Here is a 26,172-nt window from a genome sequence, read left to right on the forward strand (position 1 = left end):
CCTGCTATGTCACGGGGCCTGCTGCTGTAGGTGACCCCAGGTGTGTCACGGGGTCTGCTGCTGTGGTGGTCCAGGGTGCCATGGGGCCTGCTGCCCCCAGGTGTCCAGGGTGTGGGCCTGCTGCTGCAGGTGACCCCCAGGTGTATCACGTGCTGCTGTAGGTGGTACAGGAAATCTGCTGCTGGCTGCAGGTGATTCACGGGGCCTGCTGCTGTAGGTGACCCCCAGGTGTATCACGGGGCCTGCTGCTGTAGGTGGTCCAGGAGTGTCACGGGGCCTGCTGCTGTAGGTGACCCCCAGGTGTATCACGGGGCCTGCTGCTGTAGGTGGTCCAGGAGTGTCACGGGGCCTGCTGCTGTAGGTGACCCCCAGGTGTGTCACGGGGCCTGCTGCTGTAGGTGGTACAGGAGTGTCACAGGGCCTGCTGCTGTAGGTGGCCCCCAGGTGTGTCACAGGACCTGCTGCTGTAGGTGGCCCCCCAGGTGTGTCACAGGGCGTGTTTTTGCAGTTAAACTGATATTAATATATATGCTTGGAAACCCATTCACACACACACACACACACACACACACACACACACACACATATCCCTAAGTGACTTCCACCACCACGCACTAGCAGGGTTTGGCAGTGGACTACTGCACCATCCTCGTCATCGCCACCTACTGACACCTGCAGTTCCCCGCCCACCTCGAGCAGTCCGCCACGACAACAAAATTCAGCCCACAAGAGTCCACACTGATAGATATAAGAATAGCACCATCCCATCTATTGTTAAAATAATAAACAGCTCCCGATTTATGTTCTGTACAGCCCTGTAAATGTGTTGAACGCATATCATTATGTCTAAATCACATGTAAGTTTGTGTATTTTCAGCCACTGGCTTCAACTCTATTAATAAACCGTTTATTATTATTATTATTATTATTATTATTATTATTATTATTATTATTACACACACACCCACACACACACACACTACTACTACTACTACTACTACTACTACTTTTTTTTTTTTAAACGTGGCCTCCAGCCTCCCCCAATAGCCATACCTTCACCGCCATTTTATTACCTTAATATTAAATATCCTAATACATAAGTAGCTATCCTATCTGTGTTGAATTAGTTGAGACGCAGATCTATGCGGCATTCAGTGACTGTAGCCTCATAGTCAATATCTGCAGCAGTTGTCGGCATTGGGGCAGAAGCTACTACTACTACTACTACTTTTACTACTACTACTACTACTACTACTACAACAACTACTACTTTTCTGTCACTCGAAATCGAGTATGACGATCATCCAGCTATGGTACAACTAACTCTGGGGTGACTCAAGAGGCCGATACGGGACCGGCAGGGTCGTACACAGATGTGGCACATGTGGAGGGCTACGTCTAGTGTGGGAGGGGCGGCGACAGCGTCTTTCCGGCTCTGGTGCTTGTTCGCCTCGGTATGCAGTCGGGCGAATGCGAAAGTATTGATTGCTTCTCGTGTGGTGCTCTTCCAAGCGTTACAGTGTGGAATGATCGTCTCCCAGGTGAGGGGGTCGATTTGGCACTTTTTCAGGTTTGTCTTAAGACTATCCTTATACCTTTTCAGTTGCCTACCAGTGTTCCATATATTATTCGTTAGGTGACTGTAAAGTGGCTGCTTTGGCAGTCTACTGTCGTCCACACACACACAATATTATCTCTCCCTCCTACTCCACATATCAAAAGGCGCTCATACACTGACCCTCTCGGCTCTCTCTGATCATCACCATGGTCTCATCTGCAAGTTTGGGTAGAAGCTTCTGCACCATCCTTGCCATTATCTCTTGCTTCTACCCGAGATCCCACGTACGTGAATTGCTTTTCGAAACTACAACCGCAGCCAGCCCATACGAGCACTTAGTTACTTTTGTACTGTTACTGTACTGAAGTTTCCCGTTAAACGCCCTCCCCCTCCCTTGTTGTTATGTAGTGTATTTGTACCACTTATGTCACTTACAGTATATATTATTTGCCAGTCAAGTGACCCATTCCCCATTATGTATCATCTCTGTTGGCTGTATGTTTTCAGCTCTTTGGCTGCCATGTTATTTCAGTAAATTGTTAATTATTATTATTATTATTATTATTATTATTATTATTATTATTATTATTATTGTTGTTGTTGTTAATACATATATATATATATATATATATATATATATATATATATATATATATATATATATATATATATATATATATATATATATATATATATATATATATATATATATATAAATATATATATAACTAAAGCAACGGGATGAAACTTGATGAAACTGCTAAATCTTCTTTATTGACGTTTTGGACAACATTATCCATCATCAGAATACTGAAAATTTCAGGAGTGATGAACACGTAACAAATTCACATGGTTCAGCCAGTTTATACGAACACTTTTTTATATTACTGTATTTGAAAAGCCGAATATTAAAAAAAAAATTTTACCGGACAAAATAGTTGCGGAAAATATGAAACTGGAAAACATATCCGAAGTGACGAAATATTATCGTATCTAAGCCTGTTTAAGGAAACCGGTTGCTCACTCTATGCCCATAAAGCTTAGCTCTTCATAACGCTATACTAGAAGTCAATTCCTATCTTTACATCATATAACTAAATGAGAGATTAATTAAGTTTTCAAAACAGATACTTGCAATAGATTATAAAAAAAAATTCTTGTACCAGTTTTGCAACCAATTATGACGAATCTGTATACTTTTGAGAGTTCATATAACTTGTCAAAGGTATTACGAATGACTCATAATAATTCAGTGATGGTCAATTTTGATATGTACTCTACAAATATTCCAGAAGAGGATTTTGTTAATATTTCGGTATACACGTGATTTTTTGACAATGCTTATATCTGGTTTAATAAAAGATAAATTTAATTATTTATTAATGTTACCAAAGGTTATGTAAATTGTGCTGTATCTACCCTGTCCCAAATAAGCCTGTGGAGGCTTCCCTAAGACTAACCCGTTAGGTTCAAATTTTGCAAATGCTTTTTATTATTATTATTATTATTATTATTATTATTATTATTATTATTATTATTATTATTATTATTATTACGAAACAATTCGGCTGGACAAGAGCACTTATTTTTAATTTGAACTTGTGAATTAAATGACGATCTAAGAACTCTGACTGAAAGTTCAATGGGTAATTGCTTTACTCTTTGGACTTGAATTTGATTGTATGTATGATTTTGTATTCATGTATGTTTTATATTTTCTATATTCAATTTGTTAATGGCATATACAAGTGTGACTGTATACAATGGCTTTGGGTTTGACTATTACATTATTTGGGTCTCGTCGTCGACAAGCACAACACATTCGCTGTATGGAGTTGGTGGTGGAGCAGCCGATGTGTAAATAAATAACAATAAACGTGGGTGACGAAGCATCCCCCTTGATATGGTTGGCCAGCATGATTAGGTACACCTATGTTGACGTATGTTTCTCTGTCGCCAGGTAATTATATAAAACCTTTTCGTATTGTGTTAGAAGACATGTTTGCTATACTTTGTCAAAGGGTTTTACTATATCTTAGAGTATGGTATTAGTGATTTTTTGGGGGAATAATGTAATTTCGTGTGACAGGATAATTAAGTATTCGAGTATTGTGTTGTATCATCGTCAATGTTAAGAACTTTTTACATACAGTGTTGCCATATCTATTTTCTCTTGTGTATAGCTACTTAGAGTTTTTTTATTTGTAATTTATTCTTCATTTTCGTTTTCTGAAATACGAGATATATTAACTCGTTCTCCTTAAAATGCTTGATCATTTTTTTTCCTTTTGTTTTTCTTCAATTTATATCTAAAATGTAGAGAGGACCTTGTTTACCTGTACTCATAGATTGTTTATTGATTTCTAGAGATAGTTAACTTGCTTCTAGAGATTGTTTACTTGTTTTTGGAGATTGTTTATTGATTTCTGGAAATTGTTTATTGATGTCTAGAGATTGTTTACTTGATTTCTAGAAATTGTTTACTTGTTTCTAGAGATTGTTTATTGATTTCTAGAGATTGTTTACTTGTTTCTGGCGATTGTTTATTGATTTCAAGAGATTGTTTATTGATTTCTAGAGATTGTTTACTTTTTTCCAGAGATTATTTATTGCTTTCTAGAAATTGTTCTCTGATTTCTAGAGATTGTTTACTGGGTTTTAGAGATTGTTTATTGATTTCTGGAAATTGTTTATTGATTTCTAGAGTCTGTTTACTTATTTCTAGAGATTGTTTACTGATTTCTAGAGATTGTGCATTGGTTTATAGAGATTGTTTACTTGTTTCTAGCGATTGTTTATTGATTTCTAGAGATCGTTTACTTGTTTCTAGAGATTGTTTACTTGTTTCTAGAGATTGTTTACTTGTTTCTAGAGACTGTCTATTGATTTCTAGAGATTGTTTACTCATTTCTAGAGATTGTTTATTGATTTCTAGAGATTGTTTACTGATTTCTAGAGATTGTTTATTGATTTCTAGTGATTGTTTACTGATTTCTAGAGATTGTTTATCGAATGCTAGTGATTGTTTACTAATTTCTAGAGATTGTTTACTGATTTCTAGAGATTGTTTACTGATTTCTAGAGATTGTTCATTGATTTCTAGAGATTGTTTACTGCTTTCTAGAGATTGTTTACTGGGTTCTAGAGATTGTTTACTTGTTTCTAGAGATTGTCTATTGATTTCTAAAGATTGTTTATTGATTTCTAGAGATTGTTTACTGGGTTCTAGAGATTGTTTACTTGTTTCTAGAGATTATTTATTGAATTCTAGAGATTGTTTATTGATTTCTAGAGATTGTTTACTGGTTTCTAGAGATTGTTTACTTGTTTCTAGAGATTGTTTATTGATTTCTAGAGATTGTTTACTGGGTTTTAGAGATTGTTTACTTGTGTCTAGATATTGTTTATTGATTTCTAGAGATTGTTTACTGCTTGCTAGAGATTGTTTACTGGGTTCTAGAGATTGTTTACGTGTTTCTAGAGATTGTCTATTGATTTCTAGAGATTATTTATCGAATTCTAGAGATTGTTTATTGATTTCTAGAGATAGTTTACTTGTTTCTAGAGATTGTTTATTGATTTTTAGAGTGTTTACTTGGTTCTAAAGCATGTGTACTTAATATCTAGAAATGACTGAGGTTAAGAGCAAGTTGTCTCGTGTTTACGTATAGTCAGCAGAATTGTCCGTAGAAGTCAATAAATATTTTTGGTAGTGGATAAACTCCCTCTAAATCCTCTTGAGAGATATTATACCATTGTTATTTCATAGTAGTGTTTTCGATCCCTTTATTGATTACTTTTGTTTCGTGCATCGTGTGTCTTCCAAAATGGTGGTAATAAGAGTGTTTTGATCAGGTGTAGCTCGGGCACCTGAGTTCTGTTATGGTTGGTTATTCGTGGGTGATTTTAAAGAGGGGATCTACAGGGTGATATTTCTTGCGTATTTTAGCGATCGTGTTTTATTTTGTTTTTTGTTTTTGGGTGGTCTAGTATTGTAATTTATGTTGTAGAATAATGGATGAGGCAGGTAATAATAGTGGTTCAGCTTTACAGTGGCGAGCAAATTGTTCACAAGTGAAGTGTTTTATTCTCATTCCCGGTTTTATTGAGCCGTCTCTTCCAATATATATTTTGTTAGCGTTTGTGCTTCTGGTCTTACGTAGAACTGCATATAGACTACAACACTTAGACTACGTCACATAAACTACATTATATAGCTTACAACATATAAACTACAACATATAGACTACAACACATAGACTACAGCGCATAGACTACATCATACAACTTACAACATAGACTACACCATATAGATGCAATATATAGGCTACAACTTTTGGGCTACAACATATAGATCACAACTCTTAATAACCTTAGTCTTCGTTCAGTGTTGTGTATGTTATCTGAGTCTTGTCTCATTACATCCTTATTGTACAGTAGTGTGTCTTTGACCGTGTTCCCTTCTTCTCTATTTGAACCACTTGTAGTTTAGGTTCTCTGCCGTAGTGTAAATTCCTTGTTTATCTCGTATTTTATTATTGTTGGTGTGTAAAGGCTGATATTCTACGGTTCCTGGGGCTATTTTTTTTTTCAGTTCAGAAGTTTTGGAAAGTAAGGTATCCGGGAACTTTATTATGGAATTGTATTCTTTGTTAAGGATGACATTTGGCATTTACCTGTCCAGTACCTTATCGGGGTAAAATATTCATTATGTAAATATGTATAATGTTCACCTGCTAGTGTTTGGCTTCGTTTAGTTAAATCTTGTGGTTACTTCAAAGTTATTTAACAATTTAGCAGCATCAGTCTCCTTCTTTGTTAATATGTTTTCGTCCTTCTCCCTGGGTTTGGTTATCTCTACTTCATATTTGGTTCTAATGAGCTATTTTTTATGCAGGAAAGTCATCGCATTTGTTGTTGGGGTGTGGTATACGTCTCTCTTTCCCTTTCGTTTGTAGTGAAAGTAGATGTTTGTCTGTCTATTGTTCTTGTTGCAGTTGTTGAGATGTGCAATATGAACAATCGGCGTATTTGTTTAATGGGCAGTTTATAATTCCCAGTTTTTCCATTTTGTATCATATGAAACAATTGAGCAGTGGTGAAAAATTTGTTTGAAGAGTTGGCAGAGAGAGAGAGAGAGAGAGAGAGAGAGAGAGAGAGAGAGAGAGAGAGAGAGAGAACGATCGCAGCATCTCCTGAGCGAAAGCTATTATTATTCTGGTAAACACTATAGACTCTGAAACAAATGGTAATTCTAACATACAGTGTGTAAATTCTTTTAAAGCAAATACAATGACTACACCACATTAATTACACAAATGATATAAAGGAATGTGACGCTAGCAATAATAGTTACAAAAAGAGATGATCGAGAGACATTCTATTAAAGGTATATATGATACCCCCAGACTTTTCATCAATAGAGTAGTATGGTTTAACCTAGAAGAAATTATTTTTTGCACTGTGTTTTTGTATCTACATAAAAAGTAACAAAACATTATTCAACACACTACTCGGTGTAGGTCAGTACTAATGAGATGACTAGACCAACCACTGGACATATTAAAAATTAAACCCACAAAAATACTTCAATGGGATGTAATCCAGGCAGAACACTCTGACCTTTGTTCTGCATGTAACAATAAACAGGAAAATAGGATTAGTATATCACAAAAAAAAAAATCTCTCTGCCCACTAAGCTAACAGTGACGCTTGGCTTTTATAATTAACTGTAATAACAAATATTACCCAGACATAAACACAACCAGAACCCCGAAGCATTATTAAATTCATAAGAGCGAGAAATGAGTTGTATTTTAAATTGCTTAATGCGAAATGACGCCCAATAACGTAATCATTACACCATTGTTTTTCGTTAGTGTGTCTCGTTACAGTGATGTGGTGTGCAGGTAAGAGCTCTCGAGAGTCCCTGGCATTTCATAGAGTCTGCATTGCAATCTGTAATTGTACAGTCGCTCAAAAAAGTATCTGAAAAATATTGTTCATGACAATATGAAACAAAGGGACGAATGTTTTGGGGAAATGGTAGAGGACCAGGCGTAAAGGTGGTGGCCCTGCATGCCACAATGGTTGCCATGTAATATATAAGACGTTTTTTGCTATTTATCATTAACGTGTTTCATATGAATATAATCAATATGGTTATATTAACAGGGAATGACAGTCTAAATAGACATTATCTATGTTAGACACATACAGTAAACAATATGTGCGTGGTAATGCTTAAATGTTCCACTGTGCAACAACAACAATTAAATGCATATGTTGACTGTTATATCCATACGTAGCATTTGGTATGTATACATGTATTAGCTATCAGGGTATGTTATATTAATAGGTAAGGTAAACAGTAATGGCATCTCACATTTATTGAATTAAAATTTGGTGTAACCACCTCCCGCGTCCTGAACACATTGTTTGGGTTCATAGCACCATGCCAACTATAATCTGTGGTCGATACTGTGTTTCACATAGGGCATCAAACATGCTATCTCTGGTGTTATACTAGTTTCATACAGGTAAGACTATAATACAATGTTTACAATTTACATGTCGATGGATACTTGTAATTATAAAGATAAACTACTCTGGTTATAAGCAGTTGCGGCACCTACACCTACTCACGCTTACCAACCTTACGAATAATACTACAGGGTTGTATTATTCGTTTTGACATCCATTTGACCCCACGTCTCAGATACTTTTTTGAACGTCTGTACATTAGTAAACAAAAAAAGTTCCGCGAAATTATTTTATTCATCGAAAATACTGTTTTAAAATTCCAGTTTACTTTATTTTCAGCGTTTCTTAATTCTGGAATTTTTTAAAGAACTATTCTAACATTTAGTCAAAAGATAATATGGCTGCCATCATAGAGTTGCCAACAGTCACAAGTTCAGTGTTCCAAACTGCATTTTATTTTATTTCATTATATTTCAGTAGTAAGATATTGCTTTTTTTATTTATTTTTTATTTGCAAAGTGTTGTTGGCCAGAAGTTAAGAGACATGTTAAATGCCAAAAGTGTCCCATTGATATACGTACAGTCTTGTTCAAGATTCTTTAAACACTGCTGGAGAAGCTGGCAACTAAAGGCCGTTTGTTTACTATGGTACATAGTAAAAATTATGAATAAATGTAAAAGTGATCGATGATTGGTTACTTAGTTCCCCGTTGCTTAATTTAATGGTTGGGCTTTGTTGTTCAGTATTATATTATACTACGTAAACAAACGGCTTTCAGTTACCAGCTGTCTCCAGCAGTGTTTGAAGACTGTACAAACTCTCTCCTGCTGGTGTCTTAAAATTTTGTCTTTTTCACGTGAATTAAATCTTTAATTTCAGCTTCTTTTAGATGGTAGTTTTTCTTCTATTTCCTCTATTATCTGACAGGTGTGGCTGAATCCACCATCAGTGAGAAAAATATGATGAAGGTATTATAGTCTTCAGCTCTCCTTGTGCAGTATTTTTAAGTTATTCATCACTCACAATTTTCCAATTTTCTGTTTTCTTTATATTTGTACTTCAACTTGACGTTTCGTGGCATCTTGGCGAAGTAAAAATTGTTGGTGTAGTGATTGCTGACGAAATTATTTTTTTACGATGTTATTCTTTTGAGTGTTACTGTTAATGTCGCGGATTGTGACTAAGCGGGGATATGTAAAGCCCACCTGCTCTCTCTACAAGAGCCCGCAATGTTGGATCCTATGCAGAAAGTTTGTGAAGGGAATATAAGTAAGTACAGTATGTGGACCCTCAGCTTGGTCACGGGCTCCAGGCTGAGTCAGCGGGATGGGGATAAGCCGCGGCCTTCTTTCGTATCTCACTCCTGGGAGGAAGGGAGGTATTTCCCGGAGGGGACTTGGAGGCGAATACATCTCCCATGGGGTTCAGGTCCGTCGGTTGGAGCGAAACAGGAAGGCATTAGTGAGAAAAAGTATTAAACCACTTGTACAAGTGTCCCAACGTGGGCGCCTTCCTGGCCGGCTGAGCTGTCCAAAATAGCGTTTCCTCAAAGAAGACCGTACCGCGTCATCCGCTGTCCTGGTGAAACTCACTTGGGTAGTATATTCGTGGGCTTTATGAAAGCGTTGCCTTAAGATTGCCAGTGATTTATTTTTCTAAGCATTAGAAAGTCTCTGAGACCAATTATTGTAACATACAACAGTAGGGTCTGGAAATCTTCATATAATGTTAGAATCATAGAATATTTAAAGTCAAACATTGATATTTTAAATTTACCAACAAAATAGAACTTATGCGTCACTTTAAATTGCCCAATTAAGTCATATAGGGATAAGGAGTCGGAGGGATAACCTTTCCTCTTCCATCACCCTTAGGTAACACCACAACTAATTCTTAAAACTTAAGAGGTAATACAAAATCTTTTTAATCATAAAGTATAAAAACCTTGAATGTGAAAAAGAACTTAGCTAAAGGATGGCTATAAACCAAACCTGAGTTAGTATTCGCACAATGAACCCATAACATGTGTTCATAACTGGGTGTTGATCCTCATTAATTCTAGTATGTCTTTTCCCCATTATTCCATCTCCTTATTTTTCCCTCCTCCTTTTTTCTATCCACCTCTGAACTCTATACACCCATTTTACTAACCTTTCACTTCCCATTTCTCATCCTATCCATGCTTCATGAGCAATTCTCTGCCTAGCACTTCCTTCACTTCCTCATCACTTTCATATTTCTGTATTCTGTCTGTATTCTGTGTATTCTATTGGTTAAATATCCCCTGTACAACCCCATTTTCTCTCCACCTACACTATTCATTTCATAATCACGTTTTTAACTTTCTCTGCTTTTTGGCTGAATTTATCATTCATCTTTTTTCTTTTTTTTACCGTCACATCAACTCCCAGATATTTGAAATAGCTCATTGCCTCATTTCCATCTTTATTAAATTTAACATTTATTTATTCCTGACTCTCTGTAATATTTATTTTCATTGATTTAGTCATTTTTCACATTCATATTCTGCCTCATTGTACACACACACACACACACACACACGTACACTTCCTCAATAACCGACGCCAAGCTGTACGCTTCCGAGGGGCTGTCTCTACCTTTCAGTCACTCACCTGTGTCGCCCCCAAGGCACCAAGATGGGGCCACTATGCTTCTTATGCTTATCAATGATGCCCTAAGAGAAACCCCTGCTCGCTGGAAATATGTCGACGACTCCACCATTGGGATCAGTGTCAACAATTCTGCTCCAGACTACTGTATACCGCCCTTCAGGATTTATTGAACAGTCTCCAAAACTGGGCCACCAGCAACCACGTCACCACCAACCATACTAAGACCATGGTTATGCACATCAATCTCTCCTCCGACGTTGTCCCACCCCCTTCCATTACATTAGGTCCCAACACACTCCAGGTTGTAGATTCCACTGAGCTCCTCGGCGTCACCATAGACAACAAACTAAATTGGAAACCACACGTCAGTGAAGTTGTCAAATCCTCCAGTTTCCGTCTCCACCTCCTACGCCGACTCAAGTCCCTCGGAGTTTCTGCCCCCATGCTCCTCAGTGTTTACTCAACATTCATACTTCCCAAGCTCACCGATACCTCCCCTAAATGGTCTTCCTCTCTAAATGCCACACAACGTAAACACCTAGGAAAGATGCAAAAGAGGGCATGCAAGATTATTCTCTCCCCTTCCTACTCCACATATCAAGAAGCGCTCAATGAACTGACCCTCTCGGTTCTCACTGACCATCACCACGACCTCATCTGCAAACTTGGTGAGAAGCTTCTGCACCATCCTCGACACCGGCTCCTACCACCACCCGAGATCCCTCGTCCGAGAATTGCTGTTCGACACCACAGCCGCATCCAGCCCATACGAGCACGAACTGATCGCTGTCAGAACAGCCCAGTCCCAACCAATGTAAAAAAATATAAATAACTTGTAATCAACCAGTGTATTCACTCCCAGTTAATCTTTCTTTTTGCACTGTCACTATGTTGAAATGCCCTGTAGTTTGAGCTTCTCCCACCTAGTTATTCTATAACATATTTGTATCACTTATGTTACTTGTATATTATTTGTAAATCAAGAGACCCATTCCCCAATTATGTAACTGTATATTTTCAGAATTCCGGCTGCCATGCTCTTTCAATAAACCGTTGATTATTATTATTATTATTATTATTTTTATTATTATTATTATTATTATTATTATTATTATTATTACACACATCCAGACTCTTTCTTTGATAATTATGATGATTTTGAAAATCCAGGTAGGCCATAAACTATAACAACTTACCTGGTGATCAAGAAAGAAGTAAATTAATCAACATGAGAGAAAGTTATTTTTAAGCCAAGTTATGGATGAGCCAAGAAGGGGTGATAATATCCTAGACTTAGCTCTCACTGATGACAGGAATCTGATACAATTATGTGGGGTTGGTGAAATATTAAGTAAAGCTGACTATAATGTTAGTAGACTTTACATGAATATAACTTTACGATGTGGTGATGATGATACCAAATTACAGAGCAGCTGACTTGACAAAAAGTGTCAGGATTTAGTAACGTTAACTAGTTATTAGACGTAATCTGTGTTGATGAAGTGTAGCGTAAAGTCGAAATTAAAATTTTGTCTATCGAGAAACAAGGTCAGCCAGTATGGTCCTATACAGTTGGCTGAACAAATATAAAATGCAATTAAATCGACCACGAAAAAAAAAAAAATATATATATATATATATATATATATATATATATATATATATATATATATATATATATATATATATATATATATATATATATATATATATATATATAAGTAAATCACTGTAGGTGCGCGTGATGTAGGTATATGCTGATAACCACAAGGAAGAAAGAAAACACGAAGTGTTTTCGTGTTTTCTTCTTTGCTATACCTCACATATATATATATATATATATATATATATATATATATATATATATATATATATATATATATATATATATATATATATATATATATATATATTGTAATAACAATAAAAAAAATTCAAAGGAATAATAAAGATTTTTTTAAATGTATGTAAGAAAGAAGAAAATGTTGAGGACAACATAAAGAAATGGCTTCGTTAATTAACACAGCTCAGCTCCCAACTCAGGGTTCACTACTGAAGGCGACACAGACAGGCCACAAGCACAGAACTTCTTGACGGGGTAATTAGTTGCGTCTTCCATTCCTCCCTTACTATAAAATTTCAATGTTATTTTTGTAAATGTTATTTTTTAATTGCTATTTGTTTTGCTGCCTAAGATGGTAGAAGTAACAGAGGGTAGAGATAAATCCTTTCCCTCTACTATCACAGAGTATTGTTAATCACAGACTGTTATCATGATGTTTTAACAGTGGCACCCGAGGTAAACGATACTGAGATTACCTGAATATGAAGCATTAATGAGGCCAGCATTCATAAGCTCATAAAACATGACCCAGTCCCCCACGTTTAGTCCCTCATTACATGGTTGACACTAAATGGACCTGAAGCATAAGGTTGTGCATGTTATAGTGAACTTTGATCACAGAAAAATGACAGAAAATCTAGAAAATACAAGTCTCTATATTTCGTTTTGGGACTGAACGAAAATATCTGTGTACCATGTTCTATATCATTCGATCAATAGATATGGGAATAATGGGACAAGAATCCAGTATTGTGAATTTTTGATGACCTTTTGGTGACCTATGACCCTTGTCCTAGTGTAAGAAAACTGCAGCAAGGCCTCTTCATATCGTGTCTGAGGAAAATTAATTGAACTGTAGCGGAGTCTTATTCCCCAAACCCATAATGTGCATTTTAATAATCCTTGGCCCGTCTAAAATAATATAAATTAATTTAACTCCAACATATTTTATCACGATTTAAAGCCTCTATCTAAAATCATCTTTGTGGCAAGTCCTGCTTGTATTAATTGATATATGGCAAAATGATTCACCACATCCCTCAAATTAGGCATTTTTTTTTATCTTAGATCTTAGTTTATGACAAAACAAAAATTTAAATTCAGTGTCCGAGGCCCAAAGCAAAACTTATTTTGGCCGAGTTTAAATTGAATTGATCTAAATATATGTTTAACTGTTATTTAATTAACTTTTGACCCCATTAAATACTGATAAAGACCAGAAACAAAAAATATAAAAAGAAGTCTTGTCTTGGCTATGAAATGACAGTGAAATAAATATTCCTAGTGTTATTTGACATTGAACCTTAAACTGATGAATAGGTTTTTTTTTATCGATTTCAGCTGCGGAGCTTGTTTTTTTTTTAACCGATATTGGTTTGTCATTTTTGCAGTATACGCGACCCACTGTCATTTCGTTTATTTATTTGTGTGGTTACAATAGGTCTAGGGATTCGGGGACCGAGTGGATACAGCAATCACTCCACTACCTGTTTGAGCGAGGCAGTACCCCCAGTTCACCCACAAGTTAAGGGTACCTAAACCTGCAGTTAGGATATTGAAAACAGTCAGGAGGTTTTTTTTTTTTATAAATCTATAATAAAATAAAAAACAACATACAGTTTAGGTGGCCCTCGTACTCAAGACCCCCAAAATGGATTCATTTCTTGTTTTTCATTATTATGACAATAATTACCATGCCTTTGACCCTATATGGCTAAGGTATGGAAGACACAAAAGTCAAACCTACTGATGTGATGAAAGACAAAGGTCGCGAGCGAAACTTAGGTAAATGTGATCAATGTTAATTGTAAATTTCTACACATTCTGTTTATACCATGAAAGTTAATTTACTATGTACACATTTTTTTACGAATATTTCTCCTGAGCAAAGTTAGGTCACTTTGTATAATCTTTCTCTGTGTAAAGTGAACAGTTACAGTAGAATTCCCTCCACATGTTTGTGTACATTAAATTGATGGCCACGTAATATAAATAGTCACATCAACTTTCGGTAGGTGGACAGCGTTTCCTATTGTCTTCTCAAACCTGGAAATATTTCTCTAGGTAGGTACTGTACAGCCAATGTTAGCCAGTACCCTGCTTCTCCAGGGACGGGAGACGCGAAACGCCACAAGTGACGTCAGTCACCCTCGGATAAAACAACGTCCGGGATTGGCTATACGTTAGACTCCCGTTATTCTTCGTCCTGTGATTGGTTGCATTATCCAGGGACGTTTGCCAAAAGTTTGGGAAAATTACTTTGGCATTAAGAGATTTGGGTGAAATTATCAATAAGTTAAAGTTCAATATATTCTCTTATACTAAGTTAAAGCAGAAGTTGTTCAAAATAAAAATATTTTCTATAAAAAACTGATCCTAAAAAAAACTATTAGCTAATTTTAGATACTGAAGTATAAATAGTTCTCAACAATACATATCTGCTACTGAAGTCCATCGTCTCGCTAAGATTAGCTTCTTCAGGTAGTAGGCCAGTGGGGAGAGAACTTCAGGAGAACTAAGCCTGTGCATAAGGCGAGTTTTTAGAATAATATTTTCTGGGCAAAATTAGGGTTTCGGTCCATACCAGCATATCTCTGAGGGATTGAGAACCATGGAATGATCCCTACTCTTGCCAGGTCCATTTAGTGAGCGGAGGTGAGGTATCGGTATCTCGTTTTACTTGAATCCAAATTTTATTTTTTATTTTTACAATACTTTGGTTATGTTCAGAAGATACAGTATATATAGAACATAAAATGAGGTTGGATACTTTAAGATGTAGCCGTCTATATTATTTATCATTCTTATTATAAATATTATTGATGGTAATATTACTTCCATCACTATTATAATAATTTCAATCATTGCGACACACTTATTATCACAAAGGATTCCTGGGGATGTGACTCAGCGTCTCTTCCTCAGAGATTCTCTGCCTGAGAAGGAAAGCTCCTGGAAAAATGTAAAATTGGATTAAAATCTTATTCGAGAAGTTGCTTGAAACTAAGATACTCTTTGAGAGTTTGAAAACTAATGCAGTTCTCATTTTTGTTAATTATTGCACCAGAAAGTCTTTAGTGTTTTAAAATCAAAGGCAAATGAGTCCGTAGGTTCTCACTCTCGAGTACGACTGTCCAGGACACATCAGGTGGAGTATGTGAGGTATAATGATGTATTGTAAACGTTAACATTATTAAGAAAATACAATTCATATAAAATATACATTTATCAAGAGGTCTCTTGTTTATCTAGTTTTGCTAAATAAAGACTTGATAACAATTTATTAACACGTTTCTTGAAAAAATACATAGCTATGAAAGCTTTTAAAAATATATGAATCTAGGTATCCCTGTTAAATAAAAATAAAATACGAGCTCCAGACAAAACAAGGACTGAAGCATTAAATTCTTCACATCACTGCCTCGACTTACCTGGGTGAGGCACTTAGTTAGGTGCTTATTGCATTGCATTGTCTCTATAAGATACTGGCGTCCGCTGCCTCTGAAAAAGACAACGTTTCCCTCTAACTTTCATATATATATATATATATATATATATATATATATATATATATATATATATATATATATATATATATATATATATATATATATATATATATATATATATATATATTTAGCGTTATCGTTATCTTCCCAGCCATAATAATTTTACTCACCTATTTTCCTTTCTGCCTCACTCGCCTCCTTCCGTCACTTGCCCCCTTCCGTCACTTGCCCCCTTCTTCCTCTCTATCGCTTCTTCCTCCTCTCCCTATATCACCTCATCTCCTTCACTCCCTTCATCCCTCACTCACCTCTTTCTCTCACTCAGCCAAATGCCATCTTTCCTGCCCCACTCATTCCCTTCCATCTCTTCCTCATTTGCGTTTTTCTCCACTCTCCCTCAATTCTCCTCCTTCCTCTCGTCCTTACTTGTCTCCATCTCCCTTTCACTCCCCTCCTTTCCCCCCTCTCTCCTTCCCTCCCTCATTCTTCTCCTTCTTTCTCTTCTTCACTCGCCTCCATCTCTTTCGTCACCCAACATTCATCTCCCTTATTAGTTTCCATCCCTTGCCTTTTTCTGTTCTTCCTCCCAATTTCATTTAAAAATTTCTTTCACTCCCTCATTTGAAGCTTCCCTTTATCGCGCTCCCTCCGTCCGTCTCTCCTTCTTTTCCTCACTCGCCTCCTTCCCCACTCTCCTTTTTATCTCTTTCCCTTCCTTCTCCTCTCGTCCCAATTTTCTTCCCCTGTTTCTCTCTCTCTTTTATCACCTTTATATTTCATTTTTCTTTCCTCTGCCTCCCTGTCTCACTTCTATCTTTTTATATCCGTCCGTTCTTCCTACACCCCCCCCATCTCTCTCTCTCTCTCTCTCTCTCTCTCATTCAATCCTGATCCCTTCCCTTATCAGTCCCATCCATTCTTCCCTCAGTATCTTAGTGGCTTATTCTCTATGTTACAACCTTCTTTCCTCTTCTAAACCCTGACTTTTTCCTTTTTCACTTTCAAGCAATATACTGTCTTCCTTCCTCTCTGTTTCCCTCTCTTCCCCTCTCATTTTTCTCTGATGAATGGTCTGGTCTGTAAATGGATCAAAACTCACAATGATGAAAGTATTCACTATCAACAATTTACAGTAAAGACAGCAAACAGACACATAGAGAGTATTAAATCAAGTGAATGTTATGCTTATTGTTCTGTGCAGACAAACACAGGTAGAACAGGCTGTGCAATTGTAATATATAAAGAAAAAGAGATGATAGTGTCAAACAAGCAAAGGCTGAATAACTGGTCCAGCACAACACAAACTGAACTAACTGGAATCTACTTAGCCACAGACTACCTTAAAGAAAATGGAGGTGGAATGATATTCTGTGACTCTCAAAGTGCTTTGAAATCAATGAACAGCCCGTCAGGTTCTATGTCTAAAGTTGTATGTGATATTAAAAGAAATGTGATAACTGCCAATGTGAACAACTCTCGTATCGAATTTGTGTGGATTCCGTCCCATGTTGGAATTAGGTATCATGACGGTGCTGATAGACTGGCCAATGAGGCATGTAAGAAAGAAAATGTTGACCGTGACCTTGGCCTGTCTAATGCTGTACTTAAAAACATTCAAGTCAGAATCATGAACTCTGATCTAGAAGAACTGAGAAGTGCAGAGAGACCTGGCAGTTGTAGCATTAGTAAATATGGCAAATTTTGTGACGAGAGGTACCGGTATGGCCAGCATAAGGACAGAACCAGACAATGTGATGTAGTCGTGGCCAAAATTAGGCTAGGATACAGACATATCTAGCATTTTACCCAATCCAGCTGGTATGAAACACGAGGTACCATATATACTTCATTATATGTTCAAAGTCCGCGTGTTATATGGACTAAAAATGAAGTATATATGGTACCTCGTGTTTCATACCAGCTGGATTGGGTAAAATGCGACTGACATCCACATAAATGGCACGGGCAGTTCCCAATGGGAGGTTCACGGCGCCATCAGCTCAATGAACAGGCTTTGTGTGAAATATAACATAGTCTAGAACTGCTTTTAGTGTCTTTGTGGCATGGTCGGTAGCGCTCCCTGGTCCCACACAGTAGGTCGAGGGTTCGAGTCCTGGCTGGTGAGGTCGTTGATTAAAAAAAAAAAAAAAAAAAAAATATATATATATATATATATATATATATATAATATAATATATATATTAATATATATGCTGATAACCACTAAGAAACAAGAAAACGCGAAATTCTCAAGCGCTTTCGTGTAATTCACATCTTGGATTAGCCGCTCCTACAGTGATTTACTTGCATATATATATATATATATATATATATATATATATATATATTATATATATATTATTATATATAATATATATACTGTTAATGAATATGATGTATTTCTTTGTGTATGAACCTCTGTCCTGCGTGGCAGTGAGAAGTGATACCACCTCAGTGTCAAGACCTGACTGAATTACTCAGAATAGGCAAACTGTACTCCAAGCTTTGTCAATAAATTTGTTACACTAAAAAAAAAAAGATAAACTATATCATTCCTCACCTGCCACACTCTTGTTTCTTATTTTTTTTTATCTCTCTCTCCATTGTTAATTCATTCTCTCTCCTTTTCCAATTTCTTTTATACTTCCTCATCCCTCTCCTCTATCCTCTTCCTCACGAGATTATCAGATAAAAAAATGTATGTTGATGCGAGGAATAAGGCGAGGCATTGTGTGAGACTGCCGAGATGCTGTCCAACATTTCCCAGATGCTCTATTTAACACTGTAATGTACTCCAACACGATTCGCCAATATTGTGTACGTGTCCTGTCCGTCACACATCATGTACACGTTCCTCACCCTACCATGTTCATGTATTCCTGTTCTAATAATTAGTTTTTGTGTGAGTACAAGTCAACAGAGGTCCACATAATCGCACCTCCAGCTTAATGTAATAAGAATATAAATTTAGTGTGAGTGTGTGTGTGTAATTTTTTTTTTAGCCTATCAAGCCATTAAACCATCTTTCATCCCCCAGAACTACCTTGGATTTGTGTATTAGGACTCAAAGAGAATGTAAGCTTATACTCTGCTGCCAAACTAATTAATTTCCAATAACACGGTCGGCATCTGTGAGAGATTAATTGGCATCAGAGTAATTTTGCTTTTATCATACGAAGCTATACAGATGAGAGTCGTAGTTTCTGTAATCCAGTACTTTACTTTTTAAATAATTTTGTTGAGTATCCTTTTATACGCTCGCCATTTCGATATGTTGGCCGCCATAATACTGAATATGAGTTTAGTGATAGCAGTATGCCACGCAGATGGTTCAGCCCACGCGTTGTCGGAGTGGCCCGATGTATTGTATTTTGAAGAACTAATGAGTGTTTTACATTCTGTTCCATTTATCATCATGTGCAGGAACCAGGATCACATGTGTGGGACCACTATTAAATACGGCAGCGACCATTTTTCTCTCTTCCTCTCATTCTTACTGGGATATTTGGAGTAATAAATAGAACATAACTTCCTATCAGGGTCAGAGCGACACTGATGATGCACTTGGTAAATATAACACTGTGGTGGAATTATCATGGTGAAGGATTGGAGGGAGAGAGTGGTGCACGTCACCTCCACGTGATATAGTCTTGAGACACCTCCACATGACAGTCTATGACACCTCCTTATGAGTCTATGACACCTCCATATGACACAGTTGCACCTTGAACTTATTTCGGCTGTTTTGTCTCACTCCCAATGTTACCAATACATTACTTGCTGCAGCTGTTAGTGTTACCCCTACTACTGCCAATATCTTTTCTTCCACTGTGGCAACTACTACTACTGTCATTGCTTCTACTGTTATTACACACACTACTATTACGACTACTAATAATAGTACACTTCTGCTATTTTTTACTTCTATCAATAAGAATGCACTTATCATCATTGTATACATTATATAAGTTAATGGCAGTTCCATAACTTATACCGTCAAAGTTTCTTCCTCCTTCTCTCGGCTTTACGTCTTTTAATATCACAACAATATTTTGGAATTTGTATTGTTATTTATGTTACTCCTTTACACACAAAAGAAGGAACATGCATAGATTCATTTGACTTTTTCACCTTCAACATGATCTGACTGGGATGATTTGTGAAACTTTTCTCCCATTTCACCTGGTACTAAGTTACGGACTCCTCAAACTTTGGTGGTAATAATAACAAATCGGTCGCCAATTCTATCCTTATAAAAAACATGAGTCCTCCCCCTGAATCAGCCATTATTTCACAAAGGACAAATGAACTTTAAACAAGCCTGGAGAGATCACCATAACCTGGAAAGTTATAATAAATTTATTACTGCCGGTAACCTTGTTAGAGCAGAGTAAACAAAAACAAATTGTTCCTAGTTTAACGAGCCGTTCTACAACTATCAACTAAGACCTTCCTCCACATCCGTTCTAGTTTGTCAGTTACCACCACAGCCCAAAATAACATCAGTCTTTTAAACTTTATATTTTCTCACCATCAAAACCCTAAGCCTTCAAACAATGTCCCTTCCATTTCCAATGTATACTGTTTTATTCTTTACAGCAGCTATGTCACCCTCACATGAAATATCACTCTCACATGTGTAGTGTTTCAATATTTTCACTATAAGACTAATTTCACTTTAAAACTATTCGTGTCTTCGCTACCAGTCTGTCACTGTCTCCATACTTCCCTTCACGCCACGATCTATCTCTCCCTTTCCTCCTTTTTGCCCATGGTTAGTGCAATAATAAAATCTAATTCATCATCCCCCTTCTTTTCAACCTCAGTTCCAACACACGTGCTTCCCTATCATACCATTTCCTCCGTTCATTTTTTCCCCTTTAGTTGAATGTCATCATCATTCACCATTCAGTTGCACACTTTTTATGTCGTTTAATACCTTGTCCTCTTCCTTGTTGCCATAGTATAACCTATTAACCTACAGTCCTACAGCCTTTGAAGTGTGAAATTATACTCACCTTCTCTCGTGTATGAAAAACCTATATCGTTATCTATTTTATCCATGGTGTAGCCTGAACTTAGGAACACTCTGTACATTATATTACCCTTCAGGAGATAATTAATTTATCACAAATGCCTTCCCCAGCCAATTTTAAAAAAGAAAAAAAAAAAAAATGTTTATCCTCTTTTGTCTGTCTGTCTCTCTCTCTTTCTCCTCTCTGTTTTCTCCTTTCTATGACTTTTGTCTTGGCTGAATTTCACTTTTCCTCACTACTTCTCCTTGATACATTTCTTCCCCTGGCTGATCCTTATATTTATTTCCATTCTGTTTTCCATCTTCCTTGACACTTTTCTTTTTCGCCTCTGATATATAGACGTCACTGCCTCATGACCTTCCTCCTGTGTTAGCCAGATCTCCTTGTGATTCTCTTGCAACCATCCTCATGCATCACCCCCGAATTTATTTATACGTATTTTAGTTCTTTGATTCAATTTCTTTCTCCATTGATAAATTGCAATCTTCCCGGCTCCCTGTCTCTTTCAATCATCCACATATATCTCTATTCACTCGACTTATCATAATGTTAAATATACATTGCTTTAATCTTTCTTGTCTTCTATCTAGTTCAATATACAGAACTCCATTTCACACTTGGCAACTATCTCTAAGAATGTTTCCTCTTTCATCTTGAATATTTCACTTAAAAATTGCTTTTTGTTTTACTATATATTTATCTTTAAAATATTTTCTTTTACTTCTCCTTTGATATATTTATTTACACGTCATTTTCCGACAAGATGTTGATTTCATTCAGGCCCAAATTCATTTCCTCTGATGTACCGTCATTCTGCCTGATTCTTCTTCTTCTATATATATTTAAATTTACTCGACTCCTTTTCTCCTCTTCGATTTATTTCACACTCCCTGACTGTTCTGCTTCTTTCTCCTCCTCCTCCTCCTCCTCTCCTAGGATAAATTGTGCTCTCTTACACTCTCCCTCCTCCTCCCCTCCTAGGATAAGTATTGCTCTCTCCTCCTCTCCTAGGATAAACCTTGTGCTCTCCCTACCTCCTCCTCTCCTAGATAAACCTTGCTCTCTCCCTACACCCCTCCTCCTCTTCCTCTCCCTAGGATAAACTGTGCTCTACACTCCTCCTCCTCTCCTCTCTAAGTTGCTCTCCCACACTCCTCCTCCTCCTCCTCTCTAGGATAAATTGTGCTCTCTACACTCCTCCTCCTTCTCCTCTCCTAGGATAAGTGTGTCTCTACCTCCTCCTCCTCCTCCCTCTACTAAGATATTGTGCTCTCCCCACCTCCTCCTCCTCCTCTCTACTAGAGATAAATAATGCTCTCCTCCTCCTCCCTCCTCCCCTCCTCTCCTAAGGATAAGTATTGCTCTCCCCACCTCCTCCTCCCTCTCTCCCAGGATAAGTATGCTCTCCCTACACTCCTCCTCCTCCCCCTCTCCCAGGATTATTGCTCTCCCACACTCCTCCTCCTCCTCTACTAGATAAAGTATGCTCCTACTCCTCCTCCTCCTCCTCTCCTAGGATAAATTGTGCTCTCCCCTACACTCCTCCCTCCTCTCTCTCCCCTACAGTGCCCCTCCCTACACCTCCTCCTCCTCTACTAGGACTCATTGTGCTCTCCCCACTCCTCCTCCTCCTCCTCTACTAGGATAAATTATGCTCTCCCTCACTCCTCCTCCTCCTCCTCTCTCCTAGGATAAATTGGCCTCTCCTACCTCCTCCTCCTCCTCCTCTCCCTAGGATAATTATGCTCTCCTACACTCCTCCTCCTCCTCCTCTACTAGGATAAACCTTGCTCTCTCCCTCCTCCCTCCTCCTCCTCTCCTAGGATAATTATGCTCTCCTACCTCCTCCTCCTCCCCTCCTCTCCTAGGATAATATTGCTCTCCCCTCCTCCCTCCTCCCTCTCTCCTAGGATAAATTGTGCTCTCCTACCTCCTCCTCCTCCCTCCTCTCCTAGGATAAATTGTGCTCTCCCTACCTCCTCCTCCTCCTCCTCTACTAGGATAAATTGTGCCTCCCACACTCCTCCTCCTCCTCCTCTACTAGGATAAATTATGCCTCCCACACCCTCCTCCTCCTCCTCTACTAGGATAAATTGTGCTCTCCTACACCTCCTCCCTCCTCCTCCCCACTAGATAAATTGTGCTCTCCCACACTCCTCCTCCTCCTCCTCCTCTACCAGGATAAATTATGCCTCCCTACACTCCTCCTCCTCCTCCTCTACCAGGATATTGTGCCTCCCACACCTCCTCCTCCTCCTCCTCCTCCTCCTCCTCTACCAGGATAAATTGTGCTCTCCCACACTCCTCCTCCTCCTCCTCCTCCTCCTCCTCCTCTACTAGGATAAATTATGCCTCCACACTCCTCCTCCTCCTCCTCTACTAGGATACAAATTGTGCTCTCCTACACCTCCTCCTCCTCCTCTACCAGGATAAATTGTGCTCTCCTACACCTCCCTCCTCCTCCTCTCAGGATAAATTATGCCTCCCACACTCCTCCTCCTCCTCCTCCTCTCTAGGATAAAATTGTGCCTCCCACACCCTCCTCCTCCTCCCTCTACCAGGATAAATTGTGCCTCCCACACCCCTCCTCCCTCCTCCTCCCAGGATAAATTGTGCTCTCCTACACTCCTCCTCCCTCCTCCTCCTCTCCTAGGATAAATTGTGCCTCCCCACACTCCTCCCTCCCTCCTCCCTCTCAGGATAAATTGTGCCTCCCTACACCTCCTCCTCCTCCTCCCTCTACTAGGATAAACTATGCTCTCCCCACACCCTCCTCCTCCTCCTCACTCAGGATAAATTGTGCCTCCCACACTCCTCCTCCTCCTCCTCCTCTCCCAGGATAAATTGTGCTCTCCTCACACTCCTCCTCCTCCCTCTCCTCTAGGATAAATTGTGCTCTCCCACACCTCCTCCTCCTCCTCCCTCCCCAGGATAAATTGTGCCTCCCCACTCCCCTCCTCCTCCTCCCTCTCCTAGGATAAATTGTGCCTCCCACACTCCTCCTCCTCCTCCCACCAGGATAAATTCAGGCTCTCCCACACCCCTCCTCCTCCTCCCTCTACCAGGATAAATTATGCCTCCCACACCCTCCTCCTCCTCCTCTACTAGATAAACCAGCTCTCCCACACCTCCTCCTCCTCCCTCCTCTACTAGGATAAATTGCGCCTCCTACACTCCTCCTCCCTCCTCCTCCCTCCTAGGATAAATTATGCCTACACTCCTCCTCCTCCTCTACTAGGATAAATTGTGCTCTCCACACTCCTCCCCCTCCTCCCTCTCCTAGGATAAATTGTGCTCTCCTCACACCCTCCTCCCTCCTCCTCCCTACCAGATAAATTATGCTCTCCTACACCTCCTCCTCCTCCTCACTAGGATAAATTATGCCTCTCACACTCCTCCTCCCTCCCTCCCCCTCTCCTAGGATAAATTGTGCTCTCTTACACTCCTCCTCCCTCCTCCCTCTCCAGATAAATTGTGCTCTCCCACACTCCTCCTCCTCCTCCTCTCCTAGGATAATTGTGCTCTCCCACACTCCTCCTCCTCCTCCTCTCCTAGGATAAATTGTGCTCTCCTACACTCCTCCTCCCTCCTCCTCTCCTAGGATAAATTGCTCTCCTTACACTCCCTCCTCCTCCTCTCCTAGATAAATTTTGCTCTCCAACTCTCCTTCCCTCACGATATATTTCACTACGCCAGACCCATTGTGTACCCCTTCCTCCTGCCGTCACCCTCCCTAGTATTTTCGCAACAATGAATACATTACCACACACACACACACACACACACACACACACACACACACACACACACACACATACACACACACACACACACACACACACACACACACACATACACACACACACACACACACACACACACACATACACACATTCACACACACACACACACACACACACACACACACACACACATACACATACGCACACACATACACATACACACACACACACATACACACACACACACATACATACACATTCACATACACTGGGACCAAACCTCTCACTCATAACACCATCTGAGGGAATTACTACACCACATGTCCCTCATAACACCATATGTGAGGGAATACTACACCACGTCAAGTCCTCATCACACCATCTGTGAGGGACTATTACACCACGTGAGGACCTCATAACACCATCTGTGAAGGAATTACTACACCACGTGAGGCCCCCTCATAACACCATCTGTGAGGGAATTACTACACCACGTCAGGTCCCTCATAACACCATCTGTGAGGGAATTACCACACCACGTCAGGTCCCTGATAACACCATCTGTGAAGGAATTACTACACCACGTGAGGACCCTCATAACACCATTTGTGAGGTAATTACACCACGTGAGGTCCCCCATAACACCATCTGTGAGGGAATTACTACACCACGTGGTCCCTCATAACACCATCTGCGAGGGAATTACTACACCACGTCAGGTCCCTCATAATATCATCTGAGGGAACTACTACATCACGTGAGGTCCCTCCTAACACCATCTGGGAGGGAGTTACTACACTACGTATTTGCTGTTCAACACGTACAATCCTACATTAATCTGTATGTTCACTCTATGTTCCTTTACCTTTCTCTAATGAAGGCTTTTGTTAAACCACCAATGTATGTAATAAGTCATTTATGTCCAATGTATATTTTCAGCCTTCGGGCTGCAGAACTTTTTCAATAAACCGTTAATTTTACATATTATTATTACACACACACACACATACACACACACACACACACACACACACACACACACACACACACACATACACACACACACACACACACACACACACACACACACACACACACACACACACACACGCACATACACACACACACACACACACACACACACATACACACACACGCACACATACATACACACACACACACACACACACATACATACACATACACACTGACCCTTTCGACTTTCACTGACCATCACCACGACCACATCTGCAAATTTGCTAAGAAGCTTCTACACCATCCTCGACACCGGCTCCTACTACCACCTGAGATCCCTAGCCCGAGAATTGCTGTTTGACACCACAACCGCATCCAGCCCATAAGTGCA

The 26,172-nt window shown here is 38.9% G+C and overlaps 1 protein-coding gene across 1 annotated transcript; it reads right to left on the reverse strand.

The window, feature by feature from the left end:
* Nucleotides 1–45: 45 nt before the first annotated feature.
* LOC121862614 lies at nt 46–21,124 on the reverse strand. Its single transcript, XM_042360931.1, has 4 exons — nt 21,046–21,124; nt 4,946–5,056; nt 4,337–4,804; nt 46–392 (listed from the first exon to the last, which is right to left on the reverse strand). The coding sequence occupies exons 1-4, from the start codon at nt 21,122–21,124 to the stop codon at nt 46–48; spliced, it is 1,005 nt and encodes a 334-aa protein (XP_042216865.1).
* Between the last annotated feature and the right edge of the window lie 5,048 nt (nt 21,125–26,172).

This window comes from Homarus americanus, unplaced genomic scaffold, assembly GCF_018991925.1.
Source record: "Homarus americanus isolate GMGI-L3 unplaced genomic scaffold, GMGI_Hamer_2.0 scaffold31037, whole genome shotgun sequence".
In the NCBI taxonomy this organism is placed as follows: domain Eukaryota; kingdom Metazoa; phylum Arthropoda; class Malacostraca; order Decapoda; family Nephropidae; genus Homarus; species Homarus americanus.

What these genes read in the sequence shown, in the direction of transcription:
- LOC121862614 (XM_042360931.1), bottom strand. Translation starts at nt 21,124, where the DNA reads ATGTACAGAGTGTTCCTAAGTTCAGGCTACACCATGGATAAAATAGAT. An exon ending in TTTTTCATACACGAGAGAAG is followed by an intron (nt 5,057 to 21,045) that starts GTGAGTATAATT and finishes AATAATCTCTAG; the next exon opens with AAATCAATAGACAATCTCTA. An exon ending in TAAACAATATCTAGACACAA is followed by an intron (nt 4,805 to 4,945) that starts GTAAACAATCTC and finishes AATAATCTCTAG; the next exon opens with AAACAAGTAAACAATCTCTA.